The following is a 16,353-nucleotide window of genomic DNA, read 5'->3' on the forward strand; positions in this document are numbered from 1 at the left end:
AAAGTAAAAGCTTACATCACGGGGACCGACGGGTATATGGTATCCAATGGGACCCTCCCCACCTGGGTTAGGGAGGAGGGTTGCGGGCAGTGGTACAAAGTACCGGTTACATAGAAAAGCACGCGCACACAGATCGTCTATCATGGACACGATCTTGAAAAGGGGAAACAGAATCTCCAGGGCGCCTCCGTCCGGTGGACGATCCACACCTCCATTAACCCATCCCGAACATGGAAGGAGCATGGAACGCAAGATAAAAAGGATCACAAGACAGACAGAACATAAAGAATAACATCACATCGTCAGGGGCATCATTACAAACCGTTATCGGCACATGAGAAGGGGCCGCCGACAGTTCCTGCTCGGTAGTTTAGGATCACTGCCATCACGGAAGCCTGCAGAAGCCAGGATTAGCATCTTCCCCCTTGCACGATAAGCGGTGGAGAGGAAACTTACGTAGGTTCCGGGACCCAAGAAGAAAAACCCAACGCCAATCAGGAATACATTGACAATGAGACCGACCCAGCCGCGGATGCCACGCTTCCGGTAGAAGTGGGGTCCGTGGTCGGCCCGTCTCATACGGATGTAAGCGACACCCCAGAAGATGAAGCCGAAGAATGAATCGAACAGAGAGCTCATGATGGAGAGCAGGTCCGGGAAGAACGGGATCACCTCGGCGATGACGAAGGCGAGCATCCACAGGACGGCCAGGATCCCCGTCCAGGTGGCCCATCCGACCACCGTATGATTGCCCTTGTGGCGGGTGCCATCGAAGATGCGGAAAAAGATGAAGCGGGCCGATACGGACGCATACAGCACACCCAGGAAGATGAGGGTCGGTACCATGAAGGAGAAGGACACTTTCTTATATATCTCATTGCTCAGAGAGCCGAATGCGGGGGTCGTCATGTACTGGTTTCCGGTGTACACATAGACGATGGATCCGACGAGGCTGAAAAGAATGACCTCCGCGATGGTGACGGCCGTGACGGACTTCCAGAAGTCCTGGGGCTCCTTCATCTCCGCAATAAAACTGGGAAGGGTGATTTGACCGATGAAGGTGTAGCTGATATTCAAAAATGCATTGAGACCCTGAACGAAGGTCGTCCCAGGGGCGGGAAAGGCCAAGAAGACGGGAGGGCCATCCTTGTCGTTGTAGCCGGCCGGCTTGCCCTCGATGCCCGCGAAGATCATGGCCAGCAGCACGGAAATGAAGGTGAACAACGCCGAGAACGTGGCGATCTGGGACAGGGTGCTGAACGTCCGCGGCAGCGAACAGACCAGGGAGATGATGGCCGTCACCAGGGCAAAGATGATGGTGCAGGATCCGTGGCCGGTGACCGTATTGAACCATTCGGCGCCGACCAAGCAGTGCAATGCCTGTTTCAATTAACCTCCACAACAAGGAGAAAGAAGATAGTGTCGGGATACGGTACCTGGATGAAGGTATTGTTCAACAGGAACATCATGGCGGTGAAATACCAAGCGATCTTCGAGTCCCAGAAGAGATACTGCCCAATGTCACACACGTCACGGACATCGGGGTGACGCAGACAAAATCGCCTGATCGGGGGTCAATATCGAGTCTCACCACTATCCGACCACGGAGAGAGACGTACCAGATGATCAGAGACGTGTAGAGCACCACACCGGCGACAAAGATGGTCAAAATCAGCCCCGGAACCAACCCCAATATGGAATACGACCACGGGAACGACATCATGGCGAGGCAGATATATTCGGAAAACAGCAGCGCTGCAGTCTTTCGGATCGGTTAGCCAGAGTGGTCCCATACTGTGTCAAGATGGGCAATCTCGGATGATACACACCTTTTGCCAGCTACAGGTGCGGTATTTGATGGAGTTACCGGCCTCCAACTCAATCTGACGGCCGACATCCCCGGACTCGGAATCGGAATTGATGGCGCCCTGGGGGATCTGACTTTCGGGATCTAGCTTAGACTTGCACAGCGGCGGGTCGCCATTCTCGGAGGCGGAGGAAGACTGGCGCTCCGAGGTATGAGAGCGCTGGTCCTCGCCCTTGGGTTCTGACGCCGCCATTTTAACGAGCGGACCAACCGCAGGTGGAAGGAGACGGTGGAGTACAAAAAGACAGAGACGTCGCAGACCTTCGGATGCATGTACTGCTTCTGATCTGTCGAGAAACGGCGAACAACAACGAGGTATGGAACCGGCTGGATATTAACTACTATCTTTTATCGAATGGAGGTCGACCAAATGAACGGCCTCTGTTGCTTTTTCGATCTTCTTTTTGCCCTCTTAGATTAGCAGGGAGGTGGAATCCCGACGACGATGACGGTGTGAGGGGACGAGAGGAGACAGAAAGCGAAGCGACCCGGAGAGTTTCCGATGAAGTGATTTGGGTGAGAAGGGAAATCGTCTGAGAAAAAGGAAAAGCAAAGAAAAGAGAAACCGGGAAAAAAGAAAAAAAAGATAATAATTAACCAAGGAACTAAGAATCAGAAGGATGGATCTCTGGACATTTAGCTCCAGACTAGTTGGTACAATGAGAGTAGCGGATTGGCGACGCAGTTGCAGAGAGGGCCCCAGACACCGAGCGTGGGGGACGGATGGGCTGGATGGGCTGGACGGGCTGAGTCGGGGCGTCTTGGCTTACCGAGTGCAGAGAGAGAGACAAGACTCCAGCCAAGCGAGAGGCAAATAAGAGAAAACGCTTGATTTGAGGGAAGAAAAAGAGGAAAGAAAGAGGCGGATCTGAAGATCGAACTGGTTGAGTGGATGAAGGATGGCTGAGTCAACAGGAAGACAATCATTGACTGAACATATTAATCTCTTTACTTGATATCAGGAGTATTATTATGTACACTAACTGAGGAATAAATAATATCTGATCGGGGTCTCCGATCAGGGCCTGAGGTACCTCACTGGCCTCAGGACGAGACTTACCCGATTCGGCAGTCGCTGCTTTCGGAGTCTCCCCAGACGCAATCAGCAACCTGGATTCTCATCATCCTGTCACACTTTCATCTGAACGAGTTTCTTTCTTCCTTTGATCTCACTTCATGGTTGGATAGATCTAGGTCTTGGAATTATCAAATCCCTGTCCCTCGTCACCCATCCAGAAAAGCCCATGACGTCGCATCCAAGCTTCCACGAGAGTGATGATCTCGTAGACTGCACTGGAGGGACTGGAGGTTCAGGATGTCGTTATTCGGTACCGTGGCCCTGACAATTAGGTAAGGGATAGTGATAGAACCAAATGCACCTGATCCCTGAAGTTAATGAGAAAGTAACATACCTAGGTGGGTAGCTTGTTTGGACTACAATCCGGAGCAGCCGATCCATCTTGCTTGATATCCCAGACCAGAAATGATAGACTAAACTTCAAGATATCCTGATTCTTTGACCAACTCAGTGCTTAGCGACAATCATAATATTTGATCCAATATCTTCCTCTGAAAAGAAAAGAAAAGTGCAACGAAATTTGATCAATGCGATCGGGTTAGCCATCTGAACGGACTGGTGGGTCTAGAGGGGCAGAAGCGGATCCCCACTCTCCCCTATCCCAACCTAATAGGTCCCAGTCCCCAGCTGCAACCATGACCATCTCCGCAGCCAATCACCGCCCCCATCAGACCAGCGGAACCAACGGTCGGAATCTCCGTTCCATGATGGCGCTGGTCCCGCATCCGTCCGGGCAAACGCTTCTAGATCTTGGCCTGGAAGCTCTGCTAGGCACAGTTACAGGTACAGGTACCACGTACTAGGGACAACCAACACTCCCCTTCCTCCCCTTCCTCCCCTGCCAGGGTCATGACCGATACACTTATTTGGGTTGTTGAAGGTTTACCTAATGCAGTCAGGTCATGGATGTAATCACCCGACTCGTGCGTGATCTGTTCATTGGTTTAGCTCTTATGGTGGATGTGTGGCTAGCCGAGATGTACGTTTGATTCATTACCTAGTACCTACCAGGTAGGGTGTCCTGGGATGGAAAGAAAGATTCCATGATCCATGCATTTACTGAACGGTACATACACAGTCTGCAGTGCAAGCTGTCGTGATCAATCAACGCCTGAGATAACTGCCCCCCCAAATAAAAATTCAAACACTCCATTTCTCCACAAAAGCAAACCTTGAACCTAATAGGAGGCACTATCCACCCATTAAACTCAAGGCACGCTATGCACTAACATATGGCGTGATTCCATTCCATGTCTTCTTTTTCTTCTCCGCCCGTCTCCGTCTCGCGGACCTGGTGCCCTGAGTTTTGAGGGCGGATAGATATACTCCACGGCCCGGTACCACTATCGTCTTCTTGATAAGATACAGGGACGTGGGGTTCTAGATACTGGTGGTCTTTCGAGATTAGGTTGATACTCCGAAGTGACGTTTATGGCTGTTGCGAAAAGGGTAGAAAGAAAGAAAGCCGTAAAGACAGAAAAAAGAAAATCAATTGAAAATAATGATAATGCGGAGTAGTGACTGCTACATTACCACTATACCCCAAATATAACATCATACCCAGTGACAGGGACTGATTACACTACCTACATACCTATTTACTGAGAGGGCAAGGTGGGGGCTGAGGAGTGATATCATTCCAACATACCCACACATAGTTAACTAACTACCCTGCATAATCCATACGCAATCTTCAAAGACATCTATCTCAAGGCAATGGACGGCTCGCTAACGTGGACATCTTAGCAAAGCAACTAATGCAGGTCGTGCAGGATTCCTTCCCAGTCCCCCCAGTAAGCCCTAGTAAGCTGAGTGGCTTTTTACACTGTCGATCACCGGGAAAGGGTCTACTACTCATTACTTTGGACAAGGCAGTGTGCTCATGCTTATATTTGTATATCCCTTGCTTGAAGATTATTACGGCACGTGATGAGACACGTTGCCTGTCTGCTTACTTGGTGCTTCGTGTGGGGGCCTCCTTGCTTGATGGTTTGGTTATTGATAGCGGGTCAGATATCCAGATCTACTAGGAGAATTGTTGCGACGGGTGGATGATCAGGGTTGGCTTAAGGGAGCGAAAGGATGAACGTGAAATCAACTGTAGCTTTTGATGGTATCTGCAATAAAATTGTATATAGACAGTAGTACTAGAAGAAATGATATAGAAACCCAAATATTCCGGCTTACATCCCCTCGTCCTCCCCAGCCAGCAGAGCCGCATAGTCGTCGGCCGAAGCAAACGTAGGCAGATGCTTGAGCTTGCGCTTCTTCTTCCGGTCCGACGGCTCGTCCTTGGGAAGCTCCACTCCGCCCGACAGTTCCACGTCCGACGGCAGGTCCTCGTCGCTCTCGAGGAAGGCCCCGTCGTCGGAAACATCCATGTCGAAGTCGTCTTCTTCCTCCTCGGAGAATTCCTCCTTGGCGGCCTTCTTGGACTTGGCTTCCTTCTTGGCCTTGGGGGCCGGCTTCGGGGCTTCGGGCTCTTCGTCCTCGTCCTCGAGTTCGTCCATATCGGCGTCCGACTCGTCGTTGAAGATGACCTCGTCGTCGTCGCCAGCTTCCTCGTCGTCGTCGCTCTGATCGTAGGCAGACTCGAGGTCGTCCATGTCGAGGTCGTCGTCGCTGTCCTCGGGGCCCTCGACATCGGGTCGAGAGTCCACCAGAGCCTTCCAGATCTCCGACTCGGCGTCGCTGCCGATGTCGGCGCCTTCCTCGTCCTGGTCGACAGCGTCCTTGGACTTCTTGCTCCGGGCCCGGTCCTTGTCCTTGCCGACACGGTTGAAGTACTCGTGGAAGAAGACGTCTTCGACGGCCACATCCTCGGACTTCTTCTTCCAGAAGGCCTCCGAGTTGAGCGGTATGTGTTGCGCGTTGTTGCCCGAAGCCACCAGGCGGTCCTTCGCCTCGCTGCCTGCAAGGGGCTGCATGATGGAAGACCCACGGGTGGCGGCCGATGCCTTGGGCGTGCGGTACACAAAGCGGTCAAGGAAGTGCGTCAACGTGTGCAGGGTCATGTCGGGCTTGCCGCTCATGGGCTGGTTGTCAAGCAGATGGGACGCGTTGACGGACACGGAGGGATGGAAATGCGACATATAAGGCAGCTGCCAACATAGTTAGTACATGTCATAGTAAGAGAGGGGGTTAAAAAAAAGGGAAAATTCACCAATTCCCACAAGCATGTCTTGTCAGCATTGCTATGCTCGGGATCGCGCTTTCGCGGGTCATAACCATTGGTCGGCTTTTTCGGCTTAGAGTCGGCTGCTTCGTTGACGACTTGCGGTTCGTCATCTTCATCAGGCACATCCCTGAACACTTCCTCCTCGTCACTGTCATTGTCTTCGGGCTGCTCATACAAGGTCCGGAGACCAACGAAGGTCTTCTCCAGCTCGCGGATCAGATAGAAGACGCCGCAGATGAAACCTGGCTGGTGCATTCCCAGGACCTGGACAATGCGCTTCACGAACGCCTTGACACGTCGGACGTTCATGTCGTTCTTCAAGGCCTTGAACAGCAGGTTCAAGTACAACGACTGTTTGGACGACGTAGCGACACGGGGATCAAGAAGAGACTCGTACAAAGTGCGGTAGAAACGGTCAGTTCCGATTTGGTGAGAGAGCGTCAGTTGCTGGATCAACATGAGCGCTTGGATGCTGGTGTTGAAGTTGGAGGAATGGGTGATCCGGAACAAGGTGTCGATATGCTTGGAAAGCCTGGATGTAATTAGCATCAGTAGTTCCGGCCAAACTGATAATTGCAAAAACGTACCTATCACTATCCGAACTGGTAAACGGATACGCCCGATTCACACCCGTCAACACGGCCGAAGTAAGTTTTTCTTGCATTTCTTCGGTCTGAGCATGGCCCTTTTCCTCCTCATCTTTCCCTTTACCCTTCGCCCCCTTCTTGTCATGCTTGCCATGCTTGCCATGCTTGCCATTCTTCCCACCCTGGTGTTGGTGACCCTTGGCAGGCTTGAGCGGCTTGAGCAAGGAAACGAAAAGTGCAAAGTATATATCGAGGAGTTGCATGCCAACTTTCTCCTCCTTGAGGCTCAAGACCGTCTGATTCAACGTGATGATAGCGTAATATTTGGCGTGTTGACTCTGGCCCGGACGGAAGACAATTTCTTCAACAGCGGAAATGATAGTGGGCTTCATCAACGGATGCGTCTGCTCAATTTGCAAGAGCAGATAGGAAGCACGCGAGGAAATTTTCTTTGATGTATCGCCCAATTTGTTGACTAGGAGCCGCAGCAGATTCGCTTCCTGTTCGGGCTTCTCCTTGAGTAGCTCGAAGATATAACTCACAGCTCTGGTGCGCGAGAATTCGATCTCATCGTTGCACCACACTTCAAGGATCTTGAGGACTTCAAAGTACTGCTCCTTGAGGAAATGCTCGTAGGCCCAGACCATGATGTGACTATTCTGCAGACCTCCAGGCAGAGGGTCATCCTCAGACCACCGGCCACCTGCTCCCTGGAACGCGGATACCAGGGACGGCTGGTTGGCGAACGACCTGAGGCGGCGCTCACTGGGAAGCAATGTACCCTGCGCGAACATATCCTTCAGTGACCTGAGAACATCCACTGCTTGAGAACGACTGCGTTTCTTTCCAAGGGCAATCAAATTCTCCAGTTGCTTCATGTTATGCAGCGGCGACTCTTGAACAGCGAGAGTCAAAGCCGAAATCTTATCACTCAGGGTACCGGTGGACATGATAGTCGTGTAGAATTTGTGGGAAGAAGAGGCCGAAGCTGCTTGCGCATCCGCATACATCTTGTTTTCTTTCTCCAAGAGCGATACGGCGCGACCGTATACCCGATCGACCAAGTGGCGAGGCAAGGCATTCGCTTGTTTCGATGGGATGGAAGGGAGCTCCGTCATGTACCAGTCCGACCGAGGAGGGACAATCTGTGATCGTGTTAGTGGGAGGCAATCTTAGAAGGGAACGGAATCCTTACAAGCTTGGAAAACTGCTTGGGGAAGATATTTTCAGCTGCTTTTCCCGTCTTGAATTCGTTCTTGGTGTCTTTGGCAACCGGGGCTGGAGGAGCCTCCTCCTCCTCATCTGAAATGTCTTCTTGATCGGCTGAGCTTTCGTCCTCCTGGATTTCTTCAGATGCTTCTTCCTCTTCCTCATCATCCACCTCTTCCTCATCCTCGTCCTCGTCCTCTTCCTCTTCATCCTCCTCCTCTTCGTCCTCGTCGATCTCTGCTTCGTCCTCGTCGACAATGTCATCTGGGACGACCTGACCAGCAGCAGCAAGCATGCTCGACAACTCCTTCCTCAACGCAGCCTCATCCGATTTGTTTGTAGACTTCTTCGCGGTGCCTGCGCTCTCCTCTTCCTCGGAATCCGTTTCGATGCCTGCAATCAAATCGAAATCTTCATCTGTACCTCCCATGGCCAAAATCTCTTGTCGCAAGGTATCATCCTTGTCTCCACCGCTCGACTTGGATTTCCCGCTATTTGGCACATCCTTTTTGCCCTTTTGCTCGTCTCTCGCGATCACTTCACCGTTGCGATCGCGCTTCTTGCCCTTATTCTTGTCGTCATCGACCTTCCGCTTCGGGCTCGGCTTAGGGGCCTGTTCCTGAGGCTTGGCCGGTGAGTCGGTAGAAGCCTCCTTGGCAACAGCCGCATTCTTCTTCTGCTTCGGGCCTCTTTGTTCCTTCAACTTTTGTTCGATCTTCTGTCGGAGGCCGGCGAAAGCGCCCTCTTGCAATTGGGGAACAGCGTTCGCAGCAGGCTTGGAGTCACTCACGGCGACTCCGCCATCTGCGACAGTGCTATTCGCCCCGGAGGAGCGTCTTCCCTTTCCTTTAGCCATGGAGGGGAAATTTGTTTGGTGAGATGTACAAACGGCGATTGAATGCTATCGCAACTTTTTTTTTTCTGCCGCTCGAAGATCTCCAAACGCCGCCGGAGAAACGGTTTTGCCGGGCGCTCGGACCACCCGGCGCGCCATATCCATCTTCAATGTCCATTGTTGCGATCCGCGACGAGACCAGATTCCGCATATTGGACGATGAACGGCCGCCATTGAAAGCTAGATTTCTCATTATAGAGTTACTTCTTTTTTCGCATCCCCTGATCCATGCTACTTGGGTGTCGGCCGCCCTCGGGCCGTTGCTCGGGGCCCCATCGAGCGTTCTCGGGATTCCTCCGGCTCCATAGAGTGCCCAGATGCAGTTATCATGTATGGAATTATTGACCCCGGGAGCAGGGCCGTATTAATGATGGTATAGATTGATGGTAGGAGTCGGACATCTAATTTTTGGACACCTACGGGGGGGGTCTCAAAAAAACATGTACAGGGAAGTAAAGGTAATTAAACGAAGCCAGCCCAAGAGGATTGGACTCATTGACAGTGATATAGAGGATGCCAACGATCTCTTGGTCAGAGGTGGCTTTCTTCGACAGGTGTGTTTCGTCATAGTTCTCTTCAACACGGTCTAACGGTGTTTTCCAGGCCTACTCGGGCATCTTTCACATGCTGCCCCTAGGGTTGCGTGTGCAGGAGAAGCTAGAACGTCTGATTGACAAGTATATGCGATCTGTTGGTGTGTTACACCGAGTTCTTATTGGAGAAATGGTCGAGACTGATAAATTCCAGGTGCTTCAAAGGTTTCTTTGTCGTCCATATCTTCCCAGGAACTCTGGGAGCAATCCGGGCGGTTGAAAGAGGGATCAGAGGTAAATCCAACTTGGTATATGCCCCTGCCATCTGCTCACATGGCATGTAGCTATTTAAATTTCTTGATCGCAAAGAGTCTCGATTGCTTCTGGCGCCTACGCACGAGGAAGAGATTACTACTCTGGTAGGGAGTCTCACAAAATCATACCGTGATTTACCTCTGCGAGTATATCAGATTTGTGAGTCAAGCATTGGATAATAAAAGTCAGGTGCTGATATTAGTACAGCTCGGAAATACCGAGATGAACCACGGCCGAGGCAAGGCCTTCTCCGTGGGCGGGAGTTCATCATGAAAGATCTCTACACGTTCGACCACAATGTAGAAAACGCGCTGCAAACTTACACTTCAGTAAAGGCTGCGTATACGCAACTTTTCAATGAGCTCAAGATACCGTATCTCGTTGCCACAGCCGACTCAGGTAACATGGGCGGTGATTTGAGTCATGAATTCCATTTCCCTAGCCCGAAGGGAGAAGACACCGTCGTCAGTTGCTCCAGTTGCGATACTGTTTACAACGAAGAGCTGGCCGATGGAAAATCCCATGACATTGGGGAGCAGCGCACAGAGAGCCGAGATGGCTTTGCCACAGAGGCAGGTTCCACGGAGGCGCCACCAACGATATCGACTGGTCTTTGGCTGTCGATTTCAAAAGACAAGAGGACCCTCCTCAGGGCATGGCACCCCAAGTTTTCCATGCAAGGACCCAGCGAAGAACCAACAGAACGAGAAGTCAACTCTCATGCCGTCAAATCCATAGCAAGTGCCGCTGGCATCGACCTTGACCTCAGCATTGAAAACCCTGTTGAACAGTGGTCGGCGCAAATAAAATCCGACAAAGCCTCTGGATCTTCGACGATTTTGCACCGCCCCCAGGTGATCGATTTGTACGACTCTCAGGTGCGGGTGTACAAGCGGCCACCACTGAGTGATCTACTGCAGCAGGTCAACTGTACAGTAAGCGACATCGATTACTCCATGCTCGACCGCTTCCCACACACAAACAACGGCCTTAGCATCATCAATATACACGACGGAGACAGGTGCTTCAAATGCGGCGACGGCACCGTGAAAACCCACACTGCAATCGAACTAGGCCACACTTTCCACCTTGGCACCCGGTACAGCCAAGTCCTCCAAGCGTCTGTCATGGTCGATAAGGCTGCGCTTCGCGAGTCGGGAAGCTCCAGCACATCTGACCAGACTGTGCCCATGCAGATGGGCTGCCACGGCATCGGGGTATCGCGCATGATCACAGCTGTGGCCGACAGCCTGGCTGACCAAAAGGGGCTGAACTGGCCGCGAGTGATGGCACCCTACGAGGTCGTTGTCGTTCCGGGCAAAGGTCTGGAGAAGGACGCAGAGAAGATATACGATACCCTTGCCGCAGATGAATCCAGTCCACTAGATATCATTCTGGACGACCGCAACAAACAGATGGGTTGGAAACTGGGCGATGCCGACCTGATCGGGTATCCGGTGATCATTGTGGTTGGCAAAGGCTGGAAGAACCAGCAGACGGTGGAGGTGCAGTGTCGCCGGTTGCACAACCTGAGGGAAGAGGTGTCACTGGAGCAGTTGCCTGGATTTGTGCGGTCTTTGTTGGAGAGGCTCTAACCGCAGCCGGCGCAGTGGGGAAGTAGATGTATTATACGACTTTGTACAGTAAATATAAGCATGGCTCTGTGATTGGTAAGACCGTATAAAAGTAGACATGACATCACTGATAATATGCTTTCATTTCAGCCACGATAAAGAAAATACTGTCGAGCAAGGGTCTGGGATGAACGACAGGTGGACATTATCCATGCTCATTGGCGCGCTATCACGCTCAGGCGGGCGCAGTTCAATTTCAGGGCGGTGCACACAACCACCCGCAGGCATCCACAGGGAAGTCCGCTGGAAGAATATCAAAGACTATACACACAAAGCCACGCCCTACGAAAATACGTACTGCTTTCAATATACCTTTCAATCAGTCGATCTATAAATTCAGACAGATACCGCCTGAAGGGAGTACTACAAGTTCTGACACTTACTTCGCTCTATCCGCTCCAGCCAAACTCAAAATTCTATTACCCACAACACCCCTCATACTCCACCACCTCACACAGCACCAGCAACAATGAATGCCCGTATCGGCGTCGGCGTCTTCGTATTCAATTCCAAAGGCGAGTTCATTCTCGGCCAGCGGAAGGGAAGCCACGGAGCTGGTTAGTCCCCCATACTATTCCCTGACCTTCATGCCACCACCGGTAATACTAACATGGAAACAACAGGCCACTGGGCGCTTCCAGGCGGCCACCTTGAGTTCAACGAGTCCTTTGAGACCTGCGCAGAGCGAGAGGTTCTCGAAGAGACGGGCGTCAAGGTGAAGGATATTAAATTCCTCACTGCTACCAACGATGTCATGAAGTCTGAGGGGAAGCACTACGTGACTATCTTTGTGGGGTGTCGGCTGGAGGACGAGAATGCTACGCTGACGGTAAGCACTACCCTTTGATTTCATCGTCGGCTGTTTTATTCTTATCTGTCTTTGTGTGTTTGGGGGTTCTTTTTCTATATTTACATGTCCCCATTTCCGATGGATGGTCATGGCACGTATACCAGGATGAAAGGATTTGATAACTGACGACATACAGATCATGGAACCGGAGAAATGCGAAGAATGGAGATGGGCGAGCTGGGAGGATGTGGCGTCCTTGTACGAACAGCACAACCAGGCAGAGACGGAGGGCACGATGGCGACCTTTGAGGGCAAGGTCCTCTTTACGCCGCTTGTCAATCTGTTCCGTCAGAGAAGCGGCCTGCATCCGTGGGATATTTACAAACAGACTGCTTGACTGCGTTAGGCTCCCGAGATATTGATTTCGATGGTTTTGTTGGCGTTTCTTTATTTTCTTCCATAGACTTTGTGCTGGTGCGATATTAACTGTGGGTGGATTTCTGTTTGTCTAGAACATGGAGATTGATATGTGCATTTTGTTTTGAGGATTAGACTTTAGATCGTTTCTGTCAGGATTTATATACATTGTTTCTTTGAAAATTTCATGTGGATGGTTCTGAGTACTGGCTTAAACCCTGGGATTGAAGAACCCGTCTATACTGACTACTATTATTTGTACGCACACCGAGACTATGGGAAGTATGAAGGGAATAATTCTTGATTATTGCGATGGCTGTACTATATATACTTCGAAGACTATTTCTCATGATGTCAAGCACCAGCGAACCCTTATCTATCAAGTCCCCCGACCTCAATGCATAGCGAGAAAAACCAAGAACATGGCCATCGTCATTCCATATCGCAGATCCGCAAACGCCATCATCGAGCTGATCAATACATACTTGCATGAAATAAGCCCGCGAGAGTTGAAATTGCAGTTCACAGGGTCTATAAATCTGAACACGCACACATCCGTTCGGACCACGAGTACATTCCAAGCAACCGACGATACACAGGGCTAGCCATACTGACCATTGTCGATTCCCTTTGGGGAGTCAAAGGGCAGATTACGCAAGGAATCTAGCGGAGGTAAGTAAAAGAGGAAGAAGCACATCGTCCTTCCATTTGTGGACCTGCTATCCCTAACAATCTGATGTGCGCCGTACAACGCAGGAGCCTGCAACAATCACGCAGCCGATTCTTGCCTCGACAGGGACAAATCTTTTGGACGAGATAGCGGCTGCTCTGCTGAGCAAACTACTAAGAGTCTCGCATTGACAAAGTGGACGTCGCCTGTAATAACTGTCTGCTCACGCGTCCACATGACAAGCATGTGCGACAAATCGGTCTCAAGAATCTGCAGATGATTGATGGTTATAGGGCTGACAAAGCGGCCTCCACGAGTGAGGTGTTTCTGCAAAAGGGCCCAGGGCTCATGTCCATACGTGGGTGCATGGATTTGATCACTCAGATTTCCAGGTGTCTATGAGTTTGGCTGGCACAATAACCAGACTTATCTCATCACAATAACCAACGGGGATCCTTTTGATTGACTTATGGCATATCCAGATGACACTTCTTCCAAGGCGCCATGACTCTGACAGCTGATCGTCTTGACGGCTCGGATTATACATATGAACTGACAGTCCCAGTCTGGTTTTGCTGCGCATATCGAAAGATTTGAGCATAAATACCAGCCTACATTGCAGACTATTTTCGAGCTGACAAGTATTGTCGAGAAAAGTTGAGTAAAAGAAAAATCGGTATTCCACATTGCTTCTCATCTGGACGGAGGCTGTCGTAAAGTGTTGAGATATCAGCCATATCAAGCCCGATCAAACGTCGATTCGGTATCTTGGTGCAGTAGCTGAGACAAATCGATGTCTTGGGTTGCCCTAGTAGAAGCCCAAAAGACAACAGGATTCGCCTGTGTACCATTCGACGGGTTCATGATTGCCCACTTATCCTAGCATCTCCCACTTATCCTAGCATCTTGTAGACTGCCGGTATGCAAATGTATTATTCGCAGTGTGTGTTGAACAGTTGAAAATATATATATCAGATCGTAGATTACGAGCTTTGGTTCGTTCAGCGCAGCGCTTCCGTGCAGTCCATTATGTTGTGGGCAATTTTTCCCATTTCCAAAACACGATGCCGCGAATATTGGAAGTCTGGCCAGCTTCTCGATTTGACCGAAAGGTAGGGCGCTGACGCGCCAGAAAGATAGCTAATAGCTACCACACGGCCATGAACGATGGGTTCATCCACTGTAATACCAAATATGTATTTGGTTAGACTTGACATGACTGATATCCTAACAAAAGAGATCCATGATGTGGGCATTGTCGGGTTTGTAGATAAGCCTCTTTTTCTTTTTATAAGTGGGCCCAGCGATACCTGTGAGGGCCAAATTCTGTCAGCTGGCCATTGCACCAGCAAAAGTCAAAGGCTGCGATGGCCATATCCCCAGTCTGTCCTGATGACAAGGAAGCAAGACGGTCTAGGTTTGAACTAAGCCGCTGAAAGTACCTTGTCGATCTCAGTGGTTCTGAATGGGTCTGGATAGATCTGGATAGATCTAAATAGACTTGTCAAGGCCACTCTAGTCATATCAAAAAGAGTTAATCTGGGGTTTGAAAGGCTTCTGGTTTGCATATTTAGGATATATACGGTGCAATATCAATGTCGAAATGGGTCCGAGAGGTGGTTAAGTTGGTAGGTTGGAAGTAGGTGGTGTCAGGGTATATATACGGAAACTCCACAGGTAAGAAGTACGCTCTTTGACATGATTAAGTGATTACGTTTCTTTATGACTATTTGCTATCCAGGCAAATAGTGAATCTTCATTCATCACGGCAACACAGCGATGACTAGATATCATACTGCATCTGAGCTGTGATTGCAGCCCTGATCTGATACAGTACAGCTTTCTCCATGAAACTTCATAGATCTTGACATACTCTTTGTATCATTCACCGCACCCAGTATACAATAGAAAACCATTATGATTTCCCAGACATCCACAGCGTGACCCAGTGAAGAAATAGTAAAAAAGAAGTAGAGACAAGAAGGAATAAAATAAACCCCAGGCTAAAAAAACAAGGATGCCCTACCAATCAGGCACCCAGCCCCACCACATACACAAATCACATAAAACACATAAAGATAACCTGACTCATCAATCACCAGCACAACTCATGACTAATCAGCAGCTCCCCTCCCACCAACTTTAGCTCGTTATCCTCCCTCTGTACATCAATCGGAAGAACATCTCCAACGGAAAGCCCACACGGCCGTAATACCTATCAGCGCAGCCGGGCAGGCCTTCTTGATCATCTGGAGTGACACGCTACTCGGGCTCTGAAAAGAAAGACAGAAAGAAAGCCAGCAGAAACCAAACCAACGTCGCGAAAAATGGCCCCTCAAGATTCCCCCGCAGAGGGAGGAGCACCCCCCGGAGCAGGTAAACCAGCCATCCAACCCACCAATTCGAACCCCCCCAACAAAAAAACACAAAAGACACCCAAAAGAAGACCCATTCCAATGGTACCTCGTATCCTAGACTGACATTATAATTGCACGAAAACAGTAAACCTCGGCTCCCTCTCCTCGCAACAACTCCGCGCCCTCCAATCCCGCATCTCCTCCGAGCTGGAACACCTCACCTCCTCGCACGCCAAGCTGCGCGCCGCGCAGTCCAAGTTCCGCGACTGTGTGCGTTCTATCAACGAGGGTGTCGTCGGGTCGTCGAAGAAGGGCACCGACGGACGGGATGATATCCTTGTTCCGTTGACGAGCTCGCTCTACGTTAAGGGGAAGATGGCGGATCGGGAGAAGGTGCTTGTTGATGTTGGGACGGGGTTTTATGTTGAGAAGGTTTGTTTTTGCCTCCCCCCTATCTCTTGAGGAGAAGGGTTTGTGCTAATTACGACAATAGACTCCCGCCAAAGCTATCGCTTTCTACGATGACAAGGTCAAGGTTCTGGAGGCCAATTTGACGGAGCTGGAGAAGATCGTGCAGACCAAGAGCCAACAGCAGAGGCTGTTCGAAGAAGGTACCGTTATCCCTCCATATGACTCTTGTATGTGTGGTTACTGACATCGTCTAGCTCTGAGGGTCAAACTGCTCAGTGAAGGCACACAATCCCCTGCTGCCGCTACCGCGGGCGGTGGCTGAATCTATATCAGGTTCCGTGTACAGAATATTATAGTCGGAAAAAATTTTACGATAGACGAAATGATATTTGCGGCTGTGGACAGAGTAATG

The 16,353-nt window shown here is 50.5% G+C and overlaps 5 protein-coding genes across 5 annotated transcripts; 3 read left to right on the forward strand and 2 right to left on the reverse strand.

The window, feature by feature from the left end:
* Positions 1-314: 314 nt before the first annotated feature.
* On the reverse strand, positions 315-2,060 carry P168DRAFT_278564 (putative neutral amino acid permease; the record flags this gene model as incomplete). The annotated part of the gene is made up of 5 exons (XM_024835697.1): positions 315-395; positions 457-1,380; positions 1,437-1,563; positions 1,620-1,762; positions 1,830-2,060. 5 exons carry the CDS (start codon positions 2,058-2,060, stop codon positions 315-317), a joined length of 1,506 nt encoding a protein of 501 aa, XP_024697639.1.
* Positions 2,061-5,054: 2,994 nt separating this feature from the next.
* On the reverse strand, positions 5,055-8,789 carry P168DRAFT_247586 (RNA-binding ribosome biosynthesis protein MAK21). The gene is made up of 4 exons (XM_024834085.1): positions 7,906-8,789; positions 6,711-7,855; positions 6,109-6,655; positions 5,055-6,046 (listed from the first exon to the last, which is right to left on the reverse strand). Exons 1-4 carry the CDS (start codon positions 8,773-8,775, stop codon positions 5,129-5,131), a joined length of 3,480 nt encoding a protein of 1,159 aa, XP_024697640.1. The 5' UTR covers positions 8,776-8,789; the 3' UTR covers positions 5,055-5,128.
* A 184-nt stretch (positions 8,790-8,973) lies between these two features.
* On the forward strand, positions 8,974-11,328 carry P168DRAFT_308740 (putative proline--tRNA ligase AIM10). The gene is made up of 7 exons (XM_024839232.1): positions 8,974-9,144; positions 9,194-9,272; positions 9,325-9,368; positions 9,418-9,508; positions 9,562-9,641; positions 9,692-9,821; positions 9,870-11,328. The coding sequence occupies exons 1-7, from the start codon at positions 9,043-9,045 to the stop codon at positions 11,255-11,257; spliced, it is 1,914 nt and encodes a 637-aa protein (XP_024697641.1). The 5' UTR covers positions 8,974-9,042; the 3' UTR covers positions 11,258-11,328.
* Positions 11,329-11,470: 142 nt separating this feature from the next.
* Positions 11,471-12,657, forward strand: P168DRAFT_324080 (nucleotide triphosphate diphosphatase NUDT15). Its single transcript, XM_024840780.1, has 3 exons — positions 11,471-11,853; positions 11,920-12,125; positions 12,283-12,657. The coding sequence occupies exons 1-3, from the start codon at positions 11,766-11,768 to the stop codon at positions 12,481-12,483; spliced, it is 495 nt and encodes a 164-aa protein (XP_024697642.1). The 5' UTR covers positions 11,471-11,765; the 3' UTR covers positions 12,484-12,657.
* Positions 12,658-15,369: 2,712 nt separating this feature from the next.
* P168DRAFT_301635 (prefoldin subunit 5) lies at positions 15,370-16,340 on the forward strand. The gene is made up of 4 exons (XM_024838550.1): positions 15,370-15,549; positions 15,676-15,962; positions 16,024-16,141; positions 16,196-16,340. The coding sequence occupies exons 1-4, from the start codon at positions 15,501-15,503 to the stop codon at positions 16,261-16,263; spliced, it is 522 nt and encodes a 173-aa protein (XP_024697643.1). The 5' UTR covers positions 15,370-15,500; the 3' UTR covers positions 16,264-16,340.
* The last annotated feature ends 13 nt before the right edge of the window (positions 16,341-16,353 follow it).

Source organism: Aspergillus campestris, assembly GCF_002847485.1.
Source record: "Aspergillus campestris IBT 28561 chromosome Unknown P168scaffold_1, whole genome shotgun sequence".
NCBI classification, from domain to species: Eukaryota; Fungi; Ascomycota; class Eurotiomycetes; order Eurotiales; family Aspergillaceae; genus Aspergillus; species Aspergillus campestris.

Excerpts from the sequence above, each read along its gene's own strand:
- P168DRAFT_247586 (XM_024834085.1), bottom strand. The coding sequence starts at position 8,775 with ATGGCTAAAGGAAAGGGAAGACGCTCCTCCGGGGCGAATAGCACTGTC. Across the intron at positions 7,856-7,905 it reads CCAAGCAGTTTTCCAAGCTT|ATTGTCCCTCCTCGGTCGGA; the intron begins GTAAGGATTCCG and ends ACACGATCACAG. Across the intron at positions 6,047-6,108 it reads AGACATGCTTGTGGGAATTG|CTGCCTTATATGTCGCATTT; the intron begins GTGAATTTTCCC and ends CTATGTTGGCAG.
- P168DRAFT_308740 (XM_024839232.1), top strand. The coding sequence starts at position 9,043 with ATGCTACTTGGGTGTCGGCCGCCCTCGGGCCGTTGCTCGGGGCCCCAT. Across the intron at positions 9,509-9,561 it reads CAAGTATATGCGATCTGTTG|GTGCTTCAAAGGTTTCTTTG; the intron begins GTGTGTTACACC and ends GATAAATTCCAG. Across the intron at positions 9,642-9,691 it reads GGTTGAAAGAGGGATCAGAG|CTATTTAAATTTCTTGATCG; the intron begins GTAAATCCAACT and ends CATGGCATGTAG.
- P168DRAFT_324080 (XM_024840780.1), top strand. The coding sequence starts at position 11,766 with ATGAATGCCCGTATCGGCGTCGGCGTCTTCGTATTCAATTCCAAAGGC. Across the intron at positions 11,854-11,919 it reads GAAGGGAAGCCACGGAGCTG|GCCACTGGGCGCTTCCAGGC; the intron begins GTTAGTCCCCCA and ends TGGAAACAACAG. Across the intron at positions 12,126-12,282 it reads ACGAGAATGCTACGCTGACG|ATCATGGAACCGGAGAAATG; the intron begins GTAAGCACTACC and ends GACGACATACAG.
- P168DRAFT_301635 (XM_024838550.1), top strand. The coding sequence starts at position 15,501 with ATGGCCCCTCAAGATTCCCCCGCAGAGGGAGGAGCACCCCCCGGAGCA. Across the intron at positions 15,550-15,675 it reads AGGAGCACCCCCCGGAGCAG|TAAACCTCGGCTCCCTCTCC; the intron begins GTAAACCAGCCA and ends GCACGAAAACAG. Across the intron at positions 16,142-16,195 it reads GCAGAGGCTGTTCGAAGAAG|CTCTGAGGGTCAAACTGCTC; the intron begins GTACCGTTATCC and ends GACATCGTCTAG.